The sequence below is a fragment of the Lepidochelys olivacea genome (assembly GCF_965140295.1).
Source record: "Lepidochelys olivacea isolate rLepOli2 genome assembly, chromosome: 9".
NCBI lineage: Eukaryota > Metazoa > Chordata > Testudines > Cheloniidae > Lepidochelys > Lepidochelys olivacea.
In genome coordinates this window covers 23,579,505-23,603,383 of record NC_140419.1, presented here as the reverse complement: position 1 = coordinate 23,603,383, position 23,879 = coordinate 23,579,505, and the positions used below count along the sequence as shown (strand labels likewise).

Below are 23,879 nucleotides of genomic sequence, written 5' to 3'. Positions count from 1 at the left end.
ACACTAAGCCCCTCCACAATTGGATCCTGCTGGGCTGATCCTGCTTGTCCCACACCTGGATCAGGGGCCAGGGCTTTGGCATCCGTGTGAGACTCTGTCTCTCTCGCTTGTTATCTTGGTGTGTGTGGCATGGAGGGGGAGGGGCAGGGTTAGGGTTTCTGAGGCAGGCCTGGCCCTTGCACTGTATCAGGGCTGGGTGCAGCCTCATTGCCAAGTCCATGTCCTGGGACAGGGAGAGAGAGGCTGCAAGGTGATCTCCCACCTCCGTGCACCCAGTGGCCTGTGCTCCCCACTGCCATGCTGGAGCCTCCACATCATTGACAAATAAAATATGCAGAATTTTGAAATATTGCGCACATAATTTTTATTTTTGTGTGTGTATGCAGAATTTTTTATTTCTTGGCGCAGACTTCCCTCAGGAGTATACTGGAGAGAGACACACTGCATGATCAAAAGTTGGAATTGTAATCTAGCCTAATTTAAGGTACATTCACTCCTTTTGGTGGCATGCATACACTACATGCTCCTCTAGAATGGGTATAAATAGTGGTGTAGATAGTGAGGCACTGCTTAGGTGAGTAGAATAAAGATACTCCTGAGCTATGTGGGTATTTACCCTACTCGGCGCTCTAATTGCTCAAGCAGTGCCTTTCTGTTTGCACTGATATTTTTAGCAGAGTAGTTTCCTGCTGCCTCCCTGCTGTTTGAGCCTTTCTTTTCTGTATGGAAGGGCTATTGTATGGGGTAAGACTCTGGCAGCTCCCTGCTGCCCAAGCCTTTTCCCACTCCAGGGAAAGACTCCTGCTGGCTTGCAGGTCCCTGCTGTAGGAGTCTTTCCCTGAAGTAGGGAGTCTCCAGCAGTGTGGAGCTGCCAGAGCCTTTCCTCTCTCCAATAAAAGACTCCAACAGGGAAAGGCTCTGCCAGAGCATTTCATTGACCTGTATCTACACACTGCCCTGTGGACACAGCCTATTTTCATTGCGGTGGGTGGCTACACATACCCTACATGCTGTTGCTGTAATCTTAGGGGGGGGGCTCTTTTGTCTCCCTGTCACGGCTAGCCCATGTGTTGTGGTTTAAGTCTCTTCCTGCCTTTAGCTAAAGTACTGGAGGATAATGCTTTTCCAGCCAGCACTCTACTGACACTTCATTGCTAAGCTAATTCATCGCAATATGATGCAAACTCGGTGGGAGTGGGATAGTAGGGCAAATTGTTTTAACATTTTACATACAGACACTTAACTTTAATCCACTGATTTGTTTCAGGATAAATTTGCATACTGCACATATACAGTAAGTAATTCATGCTGATTTGGCATAAGTTACTTAGCATACACAAGCTAATGCAAAATAAATATCTACACTGTAATGAAGAGCCATTCTCATTCCAGATCACTGCAAGTTCATCAACTTAAGACATGAAGGGGGAACCTCACCTGTGCTTATACACCTTCTCCTCTCTTCTCTTAAACTTTAAATAATGCACTCTTTAAAACCATGCATTGCTTACACGGAGGAAGGATGTAAAAACATTCCTTGCCCTCTCTCTTAAGTCACAGATTTCCCTTTCTGGTTAATTTTGAATGGTCTTGTGGGAGATTTGGCTTAGTGCCTTTCTGTGCCCCCATCTCCACCTCATCCTGAAGTCCTTGTGAGTAATTGGAGGCTCTATCTAATTCAGTGGTTCTCAAACTTTTTTTACTGGTGACCCCTTTCACATAGCAGGCCTCTGAGTGTGACCCCCCCCCCTTATAACTTAAAAACACTTTTTAATGTATATTTAACACTATTATAAATGCTGGAGATAAAGCAGGGTTGGGGGGAGGCTGACAGCTCGCAACCCACCCCCCTTGTAATAACCTCCCAACCCCCAATTTGAGAACCCCTGGTCTAATTCTTCAGGTCTTCATGGGGCTAATGGCGGGGTCTGCTGCACCCATTCTCCTTTCTCTAGGGATGATTTAAGAGCTGGAAAGCTAGTTGGTCAAAATCCTTTTAATGTTACTGTAAGGATAGCTGGCAATCTAGCCTTCTCTTGGTCTAGCTCTGTAGCAACAGGACAGGGGAAAGTCCTTTTGGTTCCATTGCATCAGATTCTTTAATACTGATGTCAAGTCCCGGAGTGGTCTGGGGTAATGAGTTTGAGTTCATTACTTATATTGATGCCTTGCCAACCCTTTGCCATACCTAACGTGCTGAGAATGTCATCAGCTACCGTGTTGTGTGGGACAAGGCCTTTAACACACTTTTTTTTGTCTTGGACATTGTTCACAGTTATTTAGGAGACAGATCGGGGCAGCTATATTGAAATGATAAAATGCATTAATGTTAAATACTAGAAGAAAATACTTCTTGTTCAAATATTTTTCCCCAGTCTGAGTTCAATTCCAGATTCCGTATCTTGTTCTCAGTTTAGCTTACTGGATAGTGGGGTCTGTGCTTTATATTTGTCAGCCCTATATGTATTTCGGAGAGCGTACTTTCCTGACAAATTTCCCTGTAGGAGGTATCTATTTCTTCTGTTCTTCTTCTATTTCTTTCCAATAAGGCATAATATTCCTTATTGTGGCTTTCGCCTGCAGGCACCACCCCCCAGCTTCCATTGGATGGTTCCTGGCCAATGGGAGTGCAGAGCCAGTGCTCAGGGTGGGGGTCAGCGTGCAGAGCCCTGTGCCGCCGCCACCCCTCCCCCCCAAGCTGGATCTGCTGTTGGCTGCTTCCGGGGTGCAGTATCAGAACAGGTAGGGACTAGCCTGCCTTAGCCGGGCAGCACCGCCAACAGGACTTTTAATGGTCTGGTTGGCGGTGCTGACCAGAGCTGCCGTGACCCAGTGCCTTACATTCCACGATCCAGTACAGGGTCGTGACCCACAGTTTGAAAACCACTGTTAAATAAAGTTGTGGCATTTGCATTTAACGGCATGATGATATTCATGTCTCATAGTTTCCATGTCCACATCAAATGTAATTGTGTGTTTAAAGACAGTAATGAAGTGCTATTGAGGACCAAAGATTTCAGGACTTCTTACGATAATGTATCAGTGGTGAGAAGTATGCTAATGGTCTGTTATGTTGAAATCAGGTACTGATTCTGCAATTTAATGCCTAGTTTTGATGACTATATACACTCATCCTAGCTAAGTCAAATTTGGTGACACAGTAATAGCAGATACTATTGTAGTTGTTTGAAATTTTACTGCAAATGACAATTCATTATAACCCTGGCTTTGATTAGTTGTATCCTACCTGATATTCTAGCCACAAAGCTATTGCAGAGAAATTTAGTCACCAAGGACATAATGGAAGTTTCAAGAATTAGTCAATAATGATTTCAGTATGTAATTGAGAGACTAGGACTGGACTGCTGTGTCCGTCTTGATAATGAATGATATGCAAGACATTTCCAATTTGCTAATATTGGCTTGAACAACAGCATAAATTAAACTCAGACTTCATACATATTTCTATTGGTTTCCTCTCTTGTTTTTTATACTGTTTATTTAAGAATATAACATAAACATGTGCTAACAATCAGACTAACTATCATCACCTGACTTAGTGGTCAGTGAAAACGCAGCCCCTGTGAGACTATGTCAGTATTAACTGCATTTCAGTATGCACCCACTCATTAAAATGGCCAGAAGTAAAGCAGTACATTAGGTAGTTGTTTTTATTAGGTTTCATTGTAGCATCTGGAATACAAACATTACTGGGCTCTTCATTCAGAGCAGAGAAGGGGGAAAGAAATGTGATTTTAACGGCTATGCAAGGGAATGACACATTCATTTTTTTCCAGAGGGAGCTTTTGTCCAGAAGTAGATGCTTTACTATATCTGAGTTGGGGGGCTGAAGTAATGTCTTTTTCCATTCTGGCATAGCCAAACTACCCTTTGCTAAGGAGAAATAATATTGAATAATAATATTGAATAATAGAAATAATATTCTAGACTTTTCTTCTTACCAAATAAAATAACTTCATGCCTAGTAGAGGTACAGGCAGGGCTGACGAGAGCGGGAGGGAAAGGGGTACTGCAGCCCTGAGTTGAGCGGGGCCCCCAAAACATCTAACATCTGTGTAGATGAAATTAAATGGGAAGGAGTGTGGCCCCAGTGAACATGATCTTCTGGGCCCAGGGTACTAGTACATGTTCTGGTCAGTTTTTAGTTATGATCCTTTACTTGTAGAGATTTCTCTGGGAAGAAAGTTTTTTTATATACTGTATTGGCCAGAAAACTGCTTCTATGCCCAAGTTGGTAAATATGGGTGGAGATCACAAAATATACCCTCTTATACAACACCTTTCATTGCAGGGAGCCCAAAATACTTGACACATTATAAATGCACAGCACTACTGAAATATGGTCTCTTCTGTGTTGGGGTTGATCAGCCACAGGATAACAAGCATTCAGCATGCCACACATTTTGTTTGAGGGAAAGGGTAAACCTTTTCCAAGGATAGGCTTCTTGCCCAGCCAGTCATAGTTCTGTCAAAACCCTCATCCCCATTTCCCCAGGCATCTTAGTTTCATAGATTCCAAGGCCACAAGGGACTATTGTGATGATCTGCTCTGACCTCTTTTATAACACGGCCCATAAAACTTCCCCAAAATAATTGCTAGAGCTTTTCTTATAGAAAAATGTTCAGGCATGGTTTAAAAATAGCCAGTGATAGAGAATCCACCACAACCCTTGGTAAATTGCTCCAATGGTTAACTACAGTCACTGTTAAAAATGTATGCCTTTTTTCCTGTCTGAATTTGTCTAGCTTCAACTTCCAGCCATTGGATGGAGTGGCGTTATACCTTTCTCTGCTAGATTGAAGAACCCATTATCAAATATTTGTTCCATGTGTAGGTACTTTACAGATAGTAATGAAGTCACCCCTTAATCTTGCTCAGCCTGTTCCAATTCCTCTCCTTCCTGCTCCTTGTTTAATCTCTCTCTCCATAATCCTGGCCTCTAGTCACCCCCACACCCCACTGGCTCCTCATCCAGTCTAGTCTCCCTCACCAGGCTCCTCATCAAATCTAAGCTCCCCTCTCCCTCTACTCTTTGTCCTGGCCTCTTTTTGGCTAGCCAGTCAATTTTTCCCCTGAACCCCGTCAGATTTGTCTCCCCTGTGTCCCATCTCCTTCCCCACCATTCCTCCCCACCAACAAGTCTGTTTCCCTTCCCAGCTCTTCATCAATCTCAGTTCTTGCCACACATATTACCCTCTCCTTTGTTTGCTGTCTCCATCACCCAGTTCCCAGTCTCCATCTCCCCTCATCAGCCTTCACTCCCAGTCCCTTCCACCCACCAGTTCTAGCTCTTGTCCCCTCTGTAGTTGAAACACGCAGCTTCTTCCTAAACACTGCACAGCAGGGCGGCAGTGGCTTTATGGCCACTGCAAATAACAGTGAAGAAAGTGGACTACCTATAAGTGGATGAAGTGTTTTGTTTAGCTGTAGTGTGCAAAACAACAATAGTTGCTTCCTAGTATATTAAGGAAATATATACTAGAAAATAGTATATTTCCTGAATGTGAAATTGCTATTAAATTGAATGTATTAATGCGGGTAAATTATTTGTGAAATCATTAGTTACTTGAGAACATGACTACCTTAATTTTTTTCAGTAATCTTGATTAACTGTTTGGCTTCATACATATGTGTGTATTTATGTATGTCAGTATATGTGTAGGTGTAAATCAGTGTTTTCAACAAAGATCAAGTGATATAACCTGTTTCTTTGTTCCATAAACTTTCAATAATAATTTAACATAAGCTCAATTAGTTACCTGCATTGTGGTTTCAAGTAATCCAAAGATGGCTGCACTTGCCTCATTGAATTCCTGGCTTGTTGTTACAGGTCCCTCATGGCCATGATTCAAATTTAGTTCAGCTGTAATTTCTTTCTCACCTAACTTCACCTTTGGGCTAGTTTGAGTGGTGTGCTTACTGTCTTTAATGTATGCTTTTAAAATAGCTCTTTACAGTAGAAATTCATAATAGAGGAAAATCATAACTCCAGAGCTGATGTGAAGGGACAAGAGAAGCAAAATTACAAATAAGTACTGTACCAAACAAACACAAAAATAAATGTTGTGCTTTGTAGATTAATAGTTTGAAAGGCAAATGTGTGTATTGTGGGGGCAGTGTAGTATGGAAAAATGAATGAAATTTCTGGAAAGCTAAATATTATTGGTGAATTTGAAATTAATATTAGCTATCCATTCTTGCACAGAACTTTTAAACTCATATCTGAGGCTGTGCATAAAACAGCTCTTGTCTCTTGTAGCCATTTACAGTGTTAAAAAGGATAATGTATTTTATTAAAATCTTAGGTGAGTTAATATTTTGGTAGTCATTTTAAAATGTATTGTGATTATGGTGTAGCAACGGTTCCAAATTTTTTTATAATACAATATTTAGAGTACAACATTAATTGTAGTATTGTTGTCTTATTATCTAAAGGAGTACATTTTTGAACAGCAAAGATAATTTTGTCTTAGCTACATTTTTACTAGATGTCATTGTATGATTGATGCATGGCATCCTTTGGCTGGAAAGATGCTTACATTGAAACTGACAGGTGCCACAAGGTTTATTTAGGACAACCTCAGCCTTGTCCTAGTTAGTTTCATAATGTTTGCCTTATGTATGTTCAACCACAGCATTTCCTGCTTTAGAGCCTTGTGTTACACCAATATTACTATCTGTGCTGCCTCAACTACAAATTGGATGAACAGCCAGTGACACTTTTTCAATATTATTACATTAAACCAAGTGGATTTTGATTGATAACCTAATATTCAACTAATGCAAAACATCAATCATGGCAAGTATATTAATTATTTAATATTGCAGTCTAATTCAGAAATCGATGTGCTGCATGAGGGGAAGGGAAACTCACTGTTCCCAGAAGACTTAAGACAGAACGATTTGAAAAAAATAACAACCCCTCCTCCCACAAAACCCTGCTGTACTCTTGTGTGTTAGGTCGATACAAATCTTTATTCATTTGCCAATAATCTCTTCCCATTTTCCACTTCAGGACCATTTTATCAATTTTGAGACCTATAATTGAATTAAGTCTGCTTTCAGCACAGGGCAAACGGAGTTGCACAAATATTGATGAAGTCATGACAGGGACAGCACAGGAGACAGACCACTAAAGAGGACAGGTTTTATACCGTTAGCTGGAAGCTTCCTACATCAGTGTCTTGGATCCTGCTTCTCAGTAAATTAAGTTCATTAGGATCTTTAGCACCACAGAAAAAATATATAGGACTTCATTTCTATCTAAATAATATGTGATCTTGTAGAGGAAGTTTTGGTTCTAAAAAAAAATAGCATACGAGAAGTCCAAATTTTTCTGTGACTTCATTTAAGATGAATTTGAAGAGAACAAGTATCCTTAGTATACATACTGAAACCTTTGTCAAAATTATAAAGTAATACTTTAGTTTCATATAGAAGAGTCTAACATTATTAACACCAAATAATTTACAAAAAGGAATACAAAATTAGCTTTGTATATTAACATTTGTGTTTTTTGTGTGAGACTACTGTAATATCAAATGCTAGTAACTAGAAAATGTAAAATGTCTTAAATAAAAGGAGATTGCATAATTACTGGAGTATTCAAAAGTAACATTAGGTTGGATGTACTTAAAATCATATTTCCGTCAATATTTTTGTATTTGTAACTCTTTAAACCTGTTTTATTATGTTTTGCAAGTTAGCAAAATAGAAAGGGCTGATGTTTACCATCTCAAAGGAATGAAGGTTTTTTTTTTTTGTTTTTGCTATTTGTGGTTTTATATGTCTGAGTAATTGTTGAAAAAGAATATTCTACACATAGGTAAACACTGTTATGTGACCCAGGAATTAATTGCTTGGAATGTCATTTTTTCCTGTTTGGCATCAACAGAAAGGGATAGTTAAGTTTAGAAACAGATTTAATGTTGAATGTATGAAAGCAGAAACTGGCTGTCATCACTGAGTGCGTTTTTTGGAAATGCCAGAGAGAAGGCATCTTATCCTGTTCACTTCACTCAGCTGGGCAAATTGTTTATCCTTGTCCAGCTTGGCAAACTAGCATTGTATCTATGCACAGCAGTATGCATTAAGGATTAAGTTTTCAGTTTAAATTTTTGTTGCCTTAGTGTCTTCAGTTTCTCATTGGTCCTTCTTTTCAACCTTCCAATTTTTGTGCTTTTGTTTGTTTTTCCTTATTTTTTCTGTCTGTGCATTAGAATTTTGCAACTGATGTCAACAGAAATATGTAAAGTTCTAGCATCCCTGCCATCATTTAGTTAATTAATGTATGGTTAATTAATTATCTTCCTTGTTTATGAACGATCGGAACATTTGTTAACAAAGTTCTGGTAGAGGGAGCTCAGACGGGCACTGCACATGGATTTTGATGTGATAGTACTAGATTCTGTTTGTTTTAAAAATTTTCTATGAAGCAGTGGTGCTTTTGGTATAAAATAATTTTTTGGATTGGTACAGTGGTTCTCAAACTTTTTGTATTGGTGACCCCTTTCACACAGCAAACCTCTGAGTGCGACCCTCCTTATAAGTTAAAACACATTTCTTATATTTAATATTATTTTAAATGCTAAATTCACAACCTTATTGTTTAAAATGAATTTACCTTTTCTCACTGCTTTTCAATTAAGACCTAAAACACATTTTTATTGAATTAAGCATAAAAGTTTTTTAAAAAATAGTTACTGTTTAATATTGGGGTGTGAAGAAACTTGGCCAATATCACTTTTCACAGCAGACTTAGCTCTCCATCGCCACCCTTACTTCTGTGCTGCTGCTAGCAGCAGTGCCGCATTCAGAGTTGGGTGGCTCGTGACCCCCACATAATAACCTCGGGACGCCCTGGATTAGTAGGATCTGGGTGCCTGGATTATAACAATTGTAAGGAAAGTAAAATTTTGGAGTTTAAGTAGGTAGATAGTCTTGGCTTTAATGAGACTGTTTGTTTTTTCCCTTGTGTTTTTAATAGTCAAGATGTAAAAGTTAAGAACATTAGAAAGATAGCCAAGAATTTACATGACTTTCTTGTGACGTTTTTTGGGTTAAACATAAATCATTATAGACAAGGGTTTAGCAACTATTTACAACTTCTGTTCTTGTGTTACAGGGACTCTGGAAACATCAAAGCTGGATTAGAACATCTGGTAAGTTCTAATTTTCTCTTGAACATTTTGCATCATCTTTGATATCTGCATTCCAAATGAACACTTTTGAATGAGCTTTGAATACCTTGAATTGAGAAAGTCAACCATTTCCCAGAGGGTCAGCTTACTGTTATTATGTGAAGGCACTTACATTTTCATTTATCTTATGGTTTCAAGGGAATTTTAATTTTTTTAAATTACTTTTTTTGATGTAGAGATGAAATAAAATGGACTACAATCCTTGGATTGATGATTGCCTTAATTATAAACAAAAATTGTTTGGTGTTGGATTTTTGGCATATCCTGATCTAAAACCAACAAACTTGTGTTTAAAAAAAAAAATCAAATATTGCATGCATAAATATGGTATGTTTTAGTAATTTGAAGTCTTTGAAAGAGGTGCACAGCTTTGTTTTTTTCTGTTGTCTTTTCCTTATGAATAATGTATTGATTTAAATTCCATTCAGTGCTACAATATAAAACAATAAAGTTGCAAAATATTTCATAGAATCATAGAATATCAGGGTTGGAAGGGACCCCAGAAGGTCATCTAGTCCAACCCCCTGCTCGAATCAGGACCAATTCCCAGTTAAATCATCCCAGCCAGGGCTTTGTCAACCTGACCTTAAAAACCTCTAAGGAAGGAGATTCTACCACCTCCCTAGGTAACGCATTCCAGTGTTTCACCACCCTCTTAGTGAAAAAGTTTTTCCTAATATCCAATCTAAACCTCCCCCACTGCAACTTGAGACCATTACTCCTCGTTCTGTCATCTGCTACCATTGAGAACAGTCTAGAGCCATCCTCTTTGGAACCCCCTTTCAGGTAGTTGAAAGCAGCTATCAAATCCCCCCTCATTCTTCTCTTCCGCAGGCTAAACAATCCCAGCTCCCTCAGCCTCTCCTCATAAGTCACGTGTTCCAGATCCCTAATCATTTTTGTTGCCCTTCGCTGGACTCTCTCCAATTTATCCACATCCTTCTTGTAGTGTGGGGCCCAAAACAGGACACAGTACTCCAGATGAGGCCTCACCAATGTCGAATAGAGGGGAACGATCACGTCCCTCAATCTGCTCGCTATGCCCCTACTTATACATCCCAAAATGCCATTGGCCTTCGTGGCAACAAGGGCACACTGCTGACTCATATCCAGCTTCTTGTCCACTGTCACCCCTAGGTCCTTTTCTGCAGAACTGCTGCCTAGCCATTCGGCCCCTAGTCTGTAGCGGTGCATTGGATTCTTCCATCCTAAGTGCAGGACCCTGCACTTATCCTTAATGAACCTCATCAGATTTCTTTTGGCCCAATCCTCCAATTTGTCTAGGTCCTTCTGTATCCTATCCCTCCCCTCCAGCGTATCTACCACTCCTCCCAGTTTAGTATCATCTGCAAATTTGCTGAGAGTGCAATCTACACCATCCTCCAGATCATTTATGAAGATATTGAACAAAACCGGCCCCAGGACCGACCCCTGGGGCACTCCACTTGACACCGGCTGCCAACTAGACATGGAGCCATTGATCACTACCCGTTGAGCCCGACAATCTAGCCAGCTTTCTACCCACCTTATAGTGCATTCATCCAGCCCATACTTCTTTAACTTGCTGACAAGAATACTGTGGGAGACGGTGTCAAAAGCTTTGCTAAAGTCAAGAAACAATACATCCACTGCTTTCCCTTCATCCACAGAACCAGTAATCTCATCATAAAAGGCGATTAGATTAGTCAGGCATGACCTTCCCTTGGTGAATCCATGCTGGCTGTTCCTGATCACTTTCCTCTCATGCAAGTGCTTCAGGATTGATTCTTTGAGGACCTGCTCCATGATTTTTCCAGGGACTGAGGTGAGGCTGACTGGCCTGTAGTTCCCAGGATCCTCCTTCTTCCCTTTTTTTAAAGATTGGCACTACATTAGCCTTTTTCCAGTCATCCGGGACTTCCCCCGTTCGCCACGAGTTTTCAAAGATAATGGCCAATGGCTCTGCAATCACAGCCGCCAATTCCTTCAGCACTCTCAGATGCAACTCGTCCGGCCCCATGGACTTGTGCACGTCCAGCTTTTCTAAATAGTCCCTAACCACCTCTATCTCCACAGAGGGCTGGCTATCTCTTCCCCATTTTGTGATGCCCTGCGCAGCAGTCTGGGAGCTGACGTTGTTAGTGAAGACAGAGGCAAAAAAAGCATTGAGTACATTAGCTTTTTCCACATCCTCTGTCACTAGGTTGCCTCCCTCATTCAGTAAGGGGCCCGCACTTTCCTTGGCTTTCTTCTTGTTGCCAGCATACCTGAAGAAACCCTTCTTGTTACTCTTGACATCTCTTGCTAGCTGCAGCTCCAGGTGCGATTTGGCCCTCCTGATATCATTCCTACATGCCCGAGCAATATTTTTATACTCTTCCCTGGTCATAAGTCCAACCTTCCACTTCTTGTAAGCTTCTTTTTTATGTTTAAGATCCGCTCGGATTTCACCATTAAACCAGGCTGGTCGCCTGCCATATTTACTATTGTTTCGACTCATCGGGATGGTTTGTCCCTGTAACCTCAACAGGGATTCCTTGAAATACAGCCAGCTCTCCTGGACTCCTTTCCCCTTCATGTTAGTCCCCCAGGGGATCCTGGCCATCCGTTCCCTGAGGGAGTCGAAGTCTGCTTTCCTGAATTCCAGGGTCCGTATCCTGCTGCTTACCTTTCTTCCCTGCGTCAGGATCCTGAACTCAACCAACTCATGGTCACTGCCTCCCAGATTCCCACCCACTTTTGCTTCCCCCGCTAATTCTACCCGGTTTGTGAGCAGCAGGTCAAGAAAAGCGCCCCCCCTAGTTGGCTCCTCTAGCACTTGCGCCAGGAAATTGTCCCCTACGCTTTCCAAAAACTTCCTGGATTGTCTATGCACTGCTGTATTGCTCTCCCAGCAGATATCAGGAAAATTAAAGTCACCAATGAGAATCAGGGCATGCGATCTAGTAGCTTCTGTGAGCTGCCGGAAGAAAGCCTCATCTACCTCATCCCCCTGGTCCGGTGGTCTGTAGCAGACTCCCACCACTACATCACTCTTGTTGCACACACTTCTAAAGTTAATCCAGAGACACTCAGGTTTTTCTACAGTTTCGTACCGGAGCTCTGAGCAGTCATACTGCTCCCTTACATACAGTGCTACTCCCCCGCCTTTTCTGCCCTGCCTGTCCTTCCTGAACAGTTTATAACCATCCATGACAGTACTCCAGTCATGTGAGTTATCCCACCAAGTCTCTGTTATTCCAATCACATCATAGTTCCTTGACATCACCAGGACCTCCAGTTCTCCCTGCTTGTTTCCAAGGCTTTGTGCATTCGTATATAAGCACTTGAGATAACCTGTTGATCGCCCCTCATTCCCAGTATGAGGCAGGAGCCCTCCCCTCACAGACATTCCTGCCTGTGCTTCCTCCCGGTATCCCGCTTTCCCACTTACCTCGGGGCTTTGGTCTCCTTCCCCCGGTGAACCTAGTTTAAAGCCCTTCTCACTAGGTTAGCCAGCCTGCTGGCAAAGATGCTCTTCCCTCTCTTCGTAAGATGGAGCCCGTCTCTGCCCAGCACTCCTCCTTCATGGAACACCATCCCATGGTCAAAGAATCCAAAGCCTTCTCTCCGACACCACCTGCGTAGCCATTCGTTGACTTCGACGATTCGACGGTCCCTACCCAGGCCTTTTCCTTCCACGGGAAGGATGGACAAGAACACCACTTGCGCCTCCAACTCCTTTATCCTTCTTCCCAGAGCCACGTAGTCCGCAGTGATCTGCTCAAGGTCATTCTTGGCAGTATCATTGGTACCCACGTGGAGAAGCAGGAAGGGGTAGCGATCCGATTTACACAATTTTTTGATTTAAGTAAACATATTCAAACCAGAAGGGAAAGCGAGACATACACAGCATTAAAAACTAATCAGTTGATCAAAACTGAAAATCCAGTATTATTACAAGTGCAAAATTAATCAAGATTAGTATATTAATGTCAGTGATCATCAGAACACTAAGCATTTCATCTAAATTGATCATTTTAAGTCATGGGCTGGGTGATAGTTACATCTAAATGTTCAATAGTACACTTTCTACTCTAAATATAGCATGAGAACTTTTGAGATTTAAGTCTTCATTTATGTATACAGAAAACGATTTATACTGTTGTACTCTGCCATGAAACATAAAAGGATGTAATTATCACTGCCGAATGCAAGTAATTTTTAGCAGTTGCTCATCGTTTCCTCATGTATTTTCACATTCTCAAATGTGGGTAACCATTTAGGAAAGTGTGAGTTTTGTAGAAGCTTGTGTACCATGCTCTTCCTGTGTATTTCCAGGAGAGAGAGGACCTGGACCATGTATGGCACAGTTGTCAACTGTCTCTTTTCTATTGGTGGGATGATAAGAACTCCATCCCTACTTGTATTCTGAATCTGCACGTAATTGAACTAGTTGGTTATGTCTAAATATTGAGTTGAGAAATGGATCATGCAGGCTAGTTGAACCTCTTAAATAATTTTTTTAAAATGTTTCATTCCTCTAGTGTTGTCAGGTTGCTGTAATCTAATGGGTTCAGAGACAGCTTCTAATGCATTATAAAGATGCTGTTGTCCTGACAGATGACCATGGCTGGTACTTTTTTCTAACTTGGGAATAGTATGATAGCTGAAAATGCAGGTGTGATTTATAATGTCACCTCAAACTATCAGGTTAAGCAAGGAGAGACTGAATGGTTTTCTAGAAGCCTCTGAAAAAAGAGGAGTCTGGCTCACTGGCACAAGCACTGTACTCTAGTATAGAGGTTCTCAACCTTTCCAGACTACTGTGCCCTTTTCAGGAGTCTGATTTGTCTTGTGTAGCCCCAAGTTTCACCTCACTTGAAAACTACTTGCTTACAAAATAAGACCTAAAAATAAAAAAGTGTCATAACACACTGTTACTGAAAAATTGCTCTTTTTCTCATTTTTACCATATAATTATAAAATAAATCAATTGGAATATAAATGCTATACTTACATTTCAGTGTATAGTATATAGAGCAGTATAAACAAGTAGTTGTCTGTATGAAATTTTAGAGTTTGTGCTGACTTCTCTAGTGCTTTCTATGTAGCCTGTTGTAAAACTAGGCAGATATCTAGATGTGTTGATGTACACCCCGGAAGACCTCTGTGTATCCTCAGAGGTATGTGTAGTGCTGGTTGAGAACCACTTCTCTAGTGGTAAATTCACTGGAAAGATAATCTCTGGAAGTTCTCAGCACCAAAAGATCATTGGTATAAGTACATACCATATTTTTTAGTAAAAGCTTGTCTTCATCAGATACATTTATTCTCTTGTGCTCCTATAAAGGAATTGACAAAAGCCTCCATACTTAGTTAGGAACTCTTTTAATAATTTTGGAAAAACAACTCTTGTACGTGCATGTGCAAACACAGAAACTGATTTTGCAAGATATATAGGGATTTGTGTTCTGTATTGAAAGCAGGATTCATACTAGAAAGGGTTACATCCTATATTTATGGTCAGACAACTTCATGCAAGCCTATTTACTTGACCTCCAACAGATGGTAGGCACATTTGCAAGAAAAATTAGTCATTTGATTATAGCAAACTCACCCTGCTGTTTTTTTTTTTTAAAGACTATTTCCAAATACCTCTAAGGGAATCACTGCCCATACTTAAAAAAACAAAAACAAAAAACCAACAACCCTGATATTAAAAAGAGAAGAAAATACTTTGCATTGATTAGATAGACTGTTTTTAATTCCTTGACTTTTAAAAATGAAATGATGCCCATGTTAGTTGTGGTGTAATCTTCACTCTTCCTTTAAAAAATAAAAGCAGTACTAGTGGCACCTTAGAGACTAACTAATTTATTTGAGCATAAGTTTTCGTGAGCTACAGCTCGCTTCATGGATTGAGCTGTAGCTCACGAAAGCTTATGCTCAAATAAATTGGTTAGTCTCTAAGGTGCCACTAGTACTCCTTTTCTTTTTGCGAATACAGACTACACGGCTAATACTCTGAAACTCTTCCTTTAAATGCACATTCCTTTCATCCATATACTTTTCACCACCTTATTCATATGGTTGCAACCTATCTCGGTACTTCATGTATTTCTGTGATGCCTGCCACCTTGGTATCTAATCTCTCTAGCTCTGCAACTGATTGAATTACGTAAAGTAGAATATCTTTTCCAGAAATATGTGAAAAATATTGTAGGTCATCATTTGAAAATATTTTCCAATTTAAAAAGAGTAGCTGTTGTCATGAATTGAAAATTAATTGAAAATTAATTGAAAATTAATATTTTAGACTTCACACGCATACATCAGTTAGTTATTTCTGTGGTATGATGTTTTGAGGTGCAAGTACTATTCAAATTATGGCTGTCTCTCTGAGTGAACTCCTTAGAGAGCTTGACAGAAATATTGCCTGCACCCTTGTGGGAATTGCCCTCCAGTGTGCCTCCAGCTACAGGGTTAGTGTGATCAGGTTGCTCTGTCCTGTTCCCATAAAAGGCTGAATCACTTCTAAGGTCTGAAGAATTTTTCTTAACAGTATGAAAAAAAAAAAAAGGGGGGGGGGGAAATCTATACACATACCTTTTTAATTAAGAGAATTAGTGATTCATAGTACACTTATTTAAAACATAATTGTCATTTTATAAATTACTTTTGGATAGTTCTTCAAGTTACAAAATTAAATAAGTTATAGAAACCTCAGCATAGAAAGTGAGTAGATGATGTTTGCAACTCACTATGGTCTTGTTTTCTAATACTGTAGTTATGCTAAAAATAAAACCCGTGGAGCCATATGAGTAGTTTTTTTCAAGAAAGAGATCCCATTTGTGCCTTTCATATTGTATAACATTTCAGAGTGATGACCTACTTGTTCTTGTGGTCAAATCATACAGTCTGAGTGTTTTAAGTGTTGACGTGCACCTTGTCATTAATAGCTTGTTTAGCCCATGAGTAGCTTGCATGAATATAGTTATTGCATGCTAGCCATGTTGTTGTATATTAATAAATATTAACAGGAATGATGATAAACTCTTCCCAGGCTGGCTAGATGGATCTGTGCATAGCTATGCAAATAAAACAATTGTTCACTATTTACATTTATGGTCAAATAGCTGATAGGTTACATTACAACTAAGATAGAGCTGTTCTGCCACTGAGTTGTAGTTTCTAGATTAAAACAGTTTAATTGTTATGGTTTTGATTTAAAAAAAATCCTAGTATTCAAGCATAGGGCGTGAACTTCAGTTTTTTGCTCAGTGATGTTTCGCCCTTAACTTACCGTTTTTTGTAAATCAATGCTATTATTGACTCTGAAAGTGTGATTCATGAAGCTGGTCACCATCTTGTATTTCCTTCATGGGAGGGAATCCAGGGGGCTACTTTAAAAGTTTTATTTTCATTTCAAATTTACTATAAAGTCTGTATAGTCCTTAAGAGAAGAGAAACTTACAGATTTGGAAGCTAGTCAAGTGACAGCCTGATTTCTTCTTCCTGAAAGTTTATGATGGTGTCAATAGGGTCCTAAACCACATCATTATCGGCATGTCTCATTGGATGGCAGTATAGGAGGTATAAGCTCTGAGATCAACATATGATATACTTGTATCTGTAGGACGTATTAATCTATCTGAAAAAAAATGTTGTTTCTCTAGATATCTGATGCAATCAAGTGGATTAGGTTTCATCGGATTTACAAAAATATAATAGTCATACTTCGACTAATGTACAGTATTTATTTTTAATTACCTAAATGTATTGAATGTATGAAAATACTTGGGCTTTAGTCTAGTCTAGTATTTTTCAACTAATTAGAGGCATGCAGATGTCCAGTATCGCCCCCATCATGTTATGAATTCTATTCACACAATACTTGGAAACAGTATGATAACTGTACAAAGGAAGATGAGCCTCTTAACTGCACTTCCTTGCATTATATAAACTTAGCCTACCAAAGAGACATCTCCAAAGAACGTCTTAGCTGTTAACTATTCAGTGACACTCTTCTCTTGTGGCCTGATCCAAAGTCCACTGCATTCAATGGTAGACTTTCCATTGATTGAATTAGCTTTTTTTCAGACTCTTGGTGATTATGGAACCAATATCCTAGAATGGTGAGTAAATGAGTAGGTCACAGTGCTTAAATGAGTTGCTGGCTTTCTAATGATCGGTAAAATGGAGATGCTAACTACTTGTGTTAATAGCCCAACTTGATTGTCATGCACATTGTGTAAAGAGTTGTCACTTTGGATGGGCTATCACCAGCAGGAGAGTGAATTTGTGTGGGGGAGTGGAGGGTGAGAAAACCTGGATTTGTGCTGGAAATGGCCCACCTGATGATCACTTTAGATAAGCTATTACCAGCAAGACAGTGGGGTGGGAGGAGGTATTGTTTCATATTCTCTGTGTATATATAAAGCCTGCTGCAGTTTCCACGATATGCATCTGAGGAAGTGAGCTGTAGCTCACGAAAGCTTATGCTCTAATAAATTGGTTAGTCTCTAAGGTCCCACAAGTACTCCTTTTCTTTTAACAATCAGTTGCCACTCTTCACATGAATAGTGATGTTAACCCTAGCACCCTGACTAATTTCCATACTAGCCAATTATATTCTGCTAGCTTGAATTCTCCCTCAGTTGTATAAGAGCAGGACTGTTTGAAAGTTTTCTGTTGCAGCTGTTTTTTATAGAAAATTGGGTTTTTGAAATAAATCTTTTGTGAGAAATGTCTGTTTTCCACAAAAGAAGAACTTTCAATTGGGGGAAAAAAACGGAGTGCACAAAATCTGAAAATTTTTTACCTGGAAATGCTGCTGCTGCTATGCTTCATGGGAGTTGTAGTTTGGGTGCTTCATTTCCCTCATTCTCTTCTATGTACTGGGTTCCCTGGCAGACTACATCTCTCAAGATGCATCATGCTGCAGTCTCAGGAAAAAGGTAGAAACATGGTGTATCACGGGAGATGTAGTCTGGCCTGGAAACTCAGGCTTTAGAGGAGAATTGGGATGTGGGACAGCCAAACTGTCCCTGAAGCTCTGTGGTGGTATTTCTGGATAGACATTTTCAGGTTTTGCTGAATAATTTGACCCCAAAAGTCAAAATTTTCTGTGGGGATGGGAGGAGGGAACCACATTTTCAAACTAGCTCTGTAAATAAGGTATTCTTCACTTCCTATTATAAACTGCTATAGAGCTGTGCTGTGCACAGAATACGCCAGTATTAAAACATCCTTGGAATTTCTTAACATTATAAATGACTCTTTCTTAACTCAAAAAAGTATTGCAGCCAACTTGGAGGAATTCTTTAGACCCTGTCCCAGAAGATAAACCAGAACTGATCATAGATTTAAAAATTAATGGTATTTTAGGTACAAGTGATCATGACTAAGTCTATGTTTTAGTCAGATATTTTTAGTAAAAGTCATGGACAGGTCATGAGCAGTAAACAAAAATTCATGGCCTGTGACCTGTCCATGACTTTTACTATATACCCCTGACTAATACTTGGGGAGCGGCTCAGGGGTGGTTGGCTGTGGGGGTGGCCCAGGGGACATGTCCGGCGGGTGCCATGGGTGCTCGGGGTGGGGGGAGTGGGCTAGGGCAGGGGTTAGTAGGGGCTGGGGCAGGTTCCCTACCTGGCTCCTGGGAAGCGGGGACCTCCAGCTCCTAGCTCCATGTGTTGCCTTCGTTCCACCCCAAGCCCTGGTTCTGCAGCTCCCATTGGCTGGGAACTTCAGCCAATGGGAGCTAAGGGGGCGGTGCCTGCACCTGTGAGCAGAGGTAGCACGTGGAGCTAGGAGCTGAGGGAGGGGAGATCCTCTTGGCCTTCCAGGGAGCCGCCACCCCGCACCCCAATCCCCAGCCCTGAGGGCCCCCCCGCAACTTCTGCTGCTGGGGGGAGAGAGTGGGGAGCCCAAGACTGCCCCAGCAGCAGCTGGTGCGACTGGCCCAGGGCTGCCCAAGCTGCTCAGGTGGCTCCTGGGCCAGCCGCACAGACTGCTGCAGAAGTCACAGAGGTCACGGAATGTGACCTCTGTGACAAACACGGAGCCTTAATCATGACTTGATCACATTTATAATGTGCAAGCAGAATGAAGTCCAGATCAGTAATATATATACTTGGTGCTTTAATGGTGCCCAACTTTACAAAGTTAAAACAATTATGTGTCAAATGAGCTGGGAGGAAGAATTTAATTAGAAAAATGTGAATGATATTTGGAAATAAATTAAGAACACCTTACTAGAGGCCCAGAAAGCCACAATCCTACAATTGAGGAAGAAGGCCAGACTGGTTAAAATCTAACCTGGTTTAGAGTGGAAACGAGGGCAGCTGTAAAAATATATAACAGATAGAAGAAGAGGGAAGTTAATAGAAATAAATATAAATCAGAAGTTAGAAATGTAGAAAGTTGGTAAGCGAAGCAAAGGGATACAAGGCGAAACCTTTGGCGAGTAGAGTTAAGGACAATAAGGAGTTTCTTAAGTATGTTAGGAACAAAAAGAATCCTGACAATGGTGTGGTAGAATTATCAATAATAATCAAAAAAGGCAGCAGTGTCTACTGTGTATTTCTGTTCTGTATTTGGGGGAAAAACAGATGATGTAGTCTGATCATATGGTGATGATACCACTCATTCCATTCCACTAGTCTCTTATGAGGATGCTAAATAGCAGGTGCTAAAGTTAAACATTTTAAAATCATCAGTTCTAGATAACTTGCATTAAGAGTTTTAAAAGAGCTGTCTGAGAGACTCACTGGACCGTTAATGTTCATTTTCAGTAAGTCTTGGGGAACTGGGGAAGTTCCAGAAGACTGAAAGAAAGCCAACGTTTTGTCATTTCTTAAAAAGGGTAAACAGGCCTATGATTACCAGAGTTATCCCGTTAGCTTGACGTTGATCCTTAGCAAGATAATAGAGTGGCTGATATGGGACTTGATTAATAAAAAATTAGAGGAGGATAATGTAATTAGTGCAAATCAATATGGGTTTATGGAAAACAGATCCTGTTAAACTAACTTGATATCTTTTTTTATTAGATTGCAAGTTGGGTAAGGGTAATAGTGTTGATGTAATAATTTTTTGTAAGTCATTTGACTTGGCTCAGCACAACATTTCAATTAGGAAACTTGAATTATATAAAATTAACATGGCACACATGGCTGAATTAAAAGCTGGCTAACTGACAGATCTCAAAATGTAATTGTAAACAGGGAATCATCAACAAGTGTTTTTTCAGTGAGATTCTGCAGGGACTGGTTCTTGGCCCTATGTTATTTAACATTTTTATCAATGATCTGGAAGAAAATATAAAATCAGCACTGTTAGAATTTTCAGATGACACAAAAATTGGAGATAGAGGTAAATAATGAAGAGGATAGGATCACTGATCTGGATTGCTTGATAAACTGGGCCCAAGCAAGCAGTGTGCATTTTAATAGAGCTAAATGTAAAGGTATCCATTTAGGAGCAAATTGTGTAGCCATTCTTACAGGATGGGGGACTTTATCCTGGGAAGTAGTGACTCTGGAAAAGATTTGGGGGTCATGGTGGATATTTAATTACACATGAATTCCCAGTGTGATACTGTAGCCAACAAGAGTTAATGTGATCCTGGAATGCATAAACAGGAGAATCTCCAGTAGAAGTAGAGAGGTTATTTTACATCTGTATTTGGCACTGGTGCAGTTGCTGCTGGAATACTGTGTCCAGTTCTGGTGCCCACAATTGAAGAAGGATGTTGATAAACTGGAGAGGATTCAGAGAAGAACCATGAGAATGGTTAAAGGATTAGAAAACATACCTGATAGTGACAGAGTCAAGGATCTCAATTTATTTATTTTAACAAAGAGAAGGTCGAGGGATGACTAGATTACGGTCTATAAATATCTACATGGGGAACAAATATTTTAAAAAGGCTCTTCAACCTAGCAGAAAAAAGTATAATACAATACTATGGCTAGAAGTTGAAACTAGACAAATTCAGACTAGATATAAGGTGTCAATTTTTAATGGCGAGAGTAACTAACCAATGGAACAATTTACCAAGGGTTGTATTGGATTCTCCATCACTGACCATTTTAAAATCAAGATTGGATGCTTTCTAAAGATGCTCTCTAGGAATCATTTTGGGGAAGTTATATGGCTTGTGCTGTACTGAAGGTCAAATTGGATGATCACAGTGATCTTATGGCCTTCATATCTATTAATATTATACCCTAAATTCAGCTGGATTTCAGTAGTAGACCCCTGTGTAGCACTGTATTTCTGGTAAAGTTTGTAAAGTCTCTTCAGGATGAAAGGTGCTTTATATATACCGGTATGTAAAATAAAAGCTTAAAGTGCTATTTCAGGTTTATGCTATATGAATACTAGTGAGAGGCAACTAGAACTTGACAAAAATCTCTACATGTGAGAATGAAAAGTATGAGAATATCTGATCAGGGACACAAGTTTAGAACGGCAAAAAAGAGACATCAGGAAAGCGTGAGCAAGATCAGGATAATTTGGGGTGGTGTGAAGGAGCATTTGGAGCAATATACTTTTATGGGGAAGGAAACACAAGCATAGAAAGTCAAGTTGAGGTGGGAAATGAGCATGAATCTATGCATTTTTAGAAATATTTCTAGGTAACCAAAAAATGGCCAAACTGATTAAGAGAATTGGGTGCTGTGTGGTTCTGGGGATATCATAATCCGTTAAACTTTGCTCTTGTGGTTTATGGTGTCACCAAAACCATCTGAGGTTTTTATATCCTTGTAAATCCCTATCATTCATGACTCTCACTTATTCTGCATACAGTTCATGAATTTTTACATACCAGGCGGTTTGCTTAAATAAGTTATTTAAAAAGTTTAGTTTGCTATTTGATACAGTAAACACTCAAGTCTTCAACTTGTTTTGTTCATTTATTAGTTCTTTTCCTTAAGATTTTCTTTGTTACAACATAAAAGATGTTATAGAAGCAATTCCTGTTGGAGATGTTGGTGTAAAAATACATGCATTGTTAACATCTTCCTGACAGGATTATGTTGTTACTTTTTTTGCTTTTGGTTTGTAAGAAGGTTGAACAGATTCAGACAATCCTCAGGTGTGATCCTTTCATAAAATTGTCTTAAATTACAATTTACTCTAAACGGTAATTCTTATGTGTCTTTTAATTCTGAAAATATTCCAGTTAATTTCTACTATGTAGATTGTGTCACACATAAGTATTTATGTAGACACATGCTACGTTATAGTTAATGGACTAAATTCTGCCCTTGAATCTGTTTGCATAGCTCCCATTAAAATCCATGGTTGGTGTGTGTGCGCAACTGAGGGCATTACTGTTATGTCTAGACAAAAAATACCCTCATACTTGTATTGATAGTCTGAGACTAGTAGCAGTAAAAGGGAGAAAAAAACTGTCCTTGATTAAAAATAGAGTCTGAAATTATGGTGTATAAACCTTAAAATTCAGCTTTAGATATAGGGGAAATAAAATTTTACATGTAGAAAATATTTTAAAAAACGTGAAAGGTTTCTAAAGTAGTTTTTCTCTCCTATGTGGAATATGAATAATCATTTTAGGGATGGTCTTCATAACATACTCCCTCTCTTGAAGAATGTAGCAATCCCAAACTCATGCTGATAAAACGCTTAACATCATGCCACGCTTCTATGTATGTAAATAATTATTCCTGATTAAAATATGCACACGTGTCCAGATCTGAAGACTGGGCATGTTTTTTCCGTCAGCTTCAACTTTGAAGACTCTTTCCTAGTTTTTGAAAAATGCAAATTTTGAATGTGTGTATGTGGCATTGGAGTCTATATTTTGTTTTCAAAGTAGCATCTGCACAAGAATATGCTTGAGATTATTTACCAAGTAATTGTGGAAGTATAATTTGACTCATTTTTCAAAATACAGGGACATAAAAATATTAAACGTTTCACTAAAATTCCATATAGTCCTTTTAAAATCACCTAAACTGAAAAAAAATATTTAATTTGCTTCATTTTTTTTTGGAAAAAACCCTCTTCTTTCCTTCAAGGGTTAATGTTAAGATTTAGAAAATGCAAAGTTTTTATTTTCATTATGAAGTGATGAATATTAGTGTTAAAATGGAGGTATAGTTGCTATCGAACTTAGTTGCTGTTATCGGGACTGATCCAAAGTCAATTTAAATCAATGGGAGTCATTCCATTGATTTTATCATATATTGATATTTGGGGACTTGCTTTCTTTTTCCCCATCTTATCTGTTGGTGAAATAAACTCCTCTTCCTTCTTTCCACTGTCCCTCAAGAAAGCCAGCTTCAGGGGTCATACTTGGGGTAGCCAGTCTCTGGGACTTTCTTCTTATCCTGGCTTCAGGATAGAACATATTTTGTTGAGGAAAAAGAGTCTTTAGGTCTCTTCTTGTCATCCGCCAGACAAAGTAGCCTTTAGGCTTAAGGGGCATGTTCTAGGGGCTTCTCTCCCACACTGGAAGTCTCAGAAGCCAGCAGGTGAGGCTAGTCTTTCCCCAACACATCATTCTCACAGTCAGAAATTGGCTTGGACATGCAGGAGGGTTGGATCTACTCCCGAAAAGGGATGTGTCTGTCTGGTTCTACCCTCTGTTATGGTTACTGGCGAGCAAGATGTAGGGACAGAGTATCTGAGACTTTTGGTCATTGTAAGCTTTCTGCTGC

The 23,879-nt window shown here is 39.7% G+C and overlaps 1 protein-coding gene across 1 annotated transcript in view; it reads left to right on the top strand.

Annotated features, from left to right (window-relative positions):
- The window catches only part of RSRC1 (arginine and serine rich coiled-coil 1), a 369,693-nt gene that overhangs the window by 125,769 nt on the left and 220,045 nt on the right, over positions 1 to 23,879 (top strand). The window contains exon 5 of the mRNA XM_084638898.1: positions 9,147 to 9,183. Within this exon, the coding sequence (XP_084495024.1) occupies positions 9,147 to 9,183 (37 nt within the window). The remainder of the gene's footprint in view (positions 1 to 9,146; positions 9,184 to 23,879) is intronic.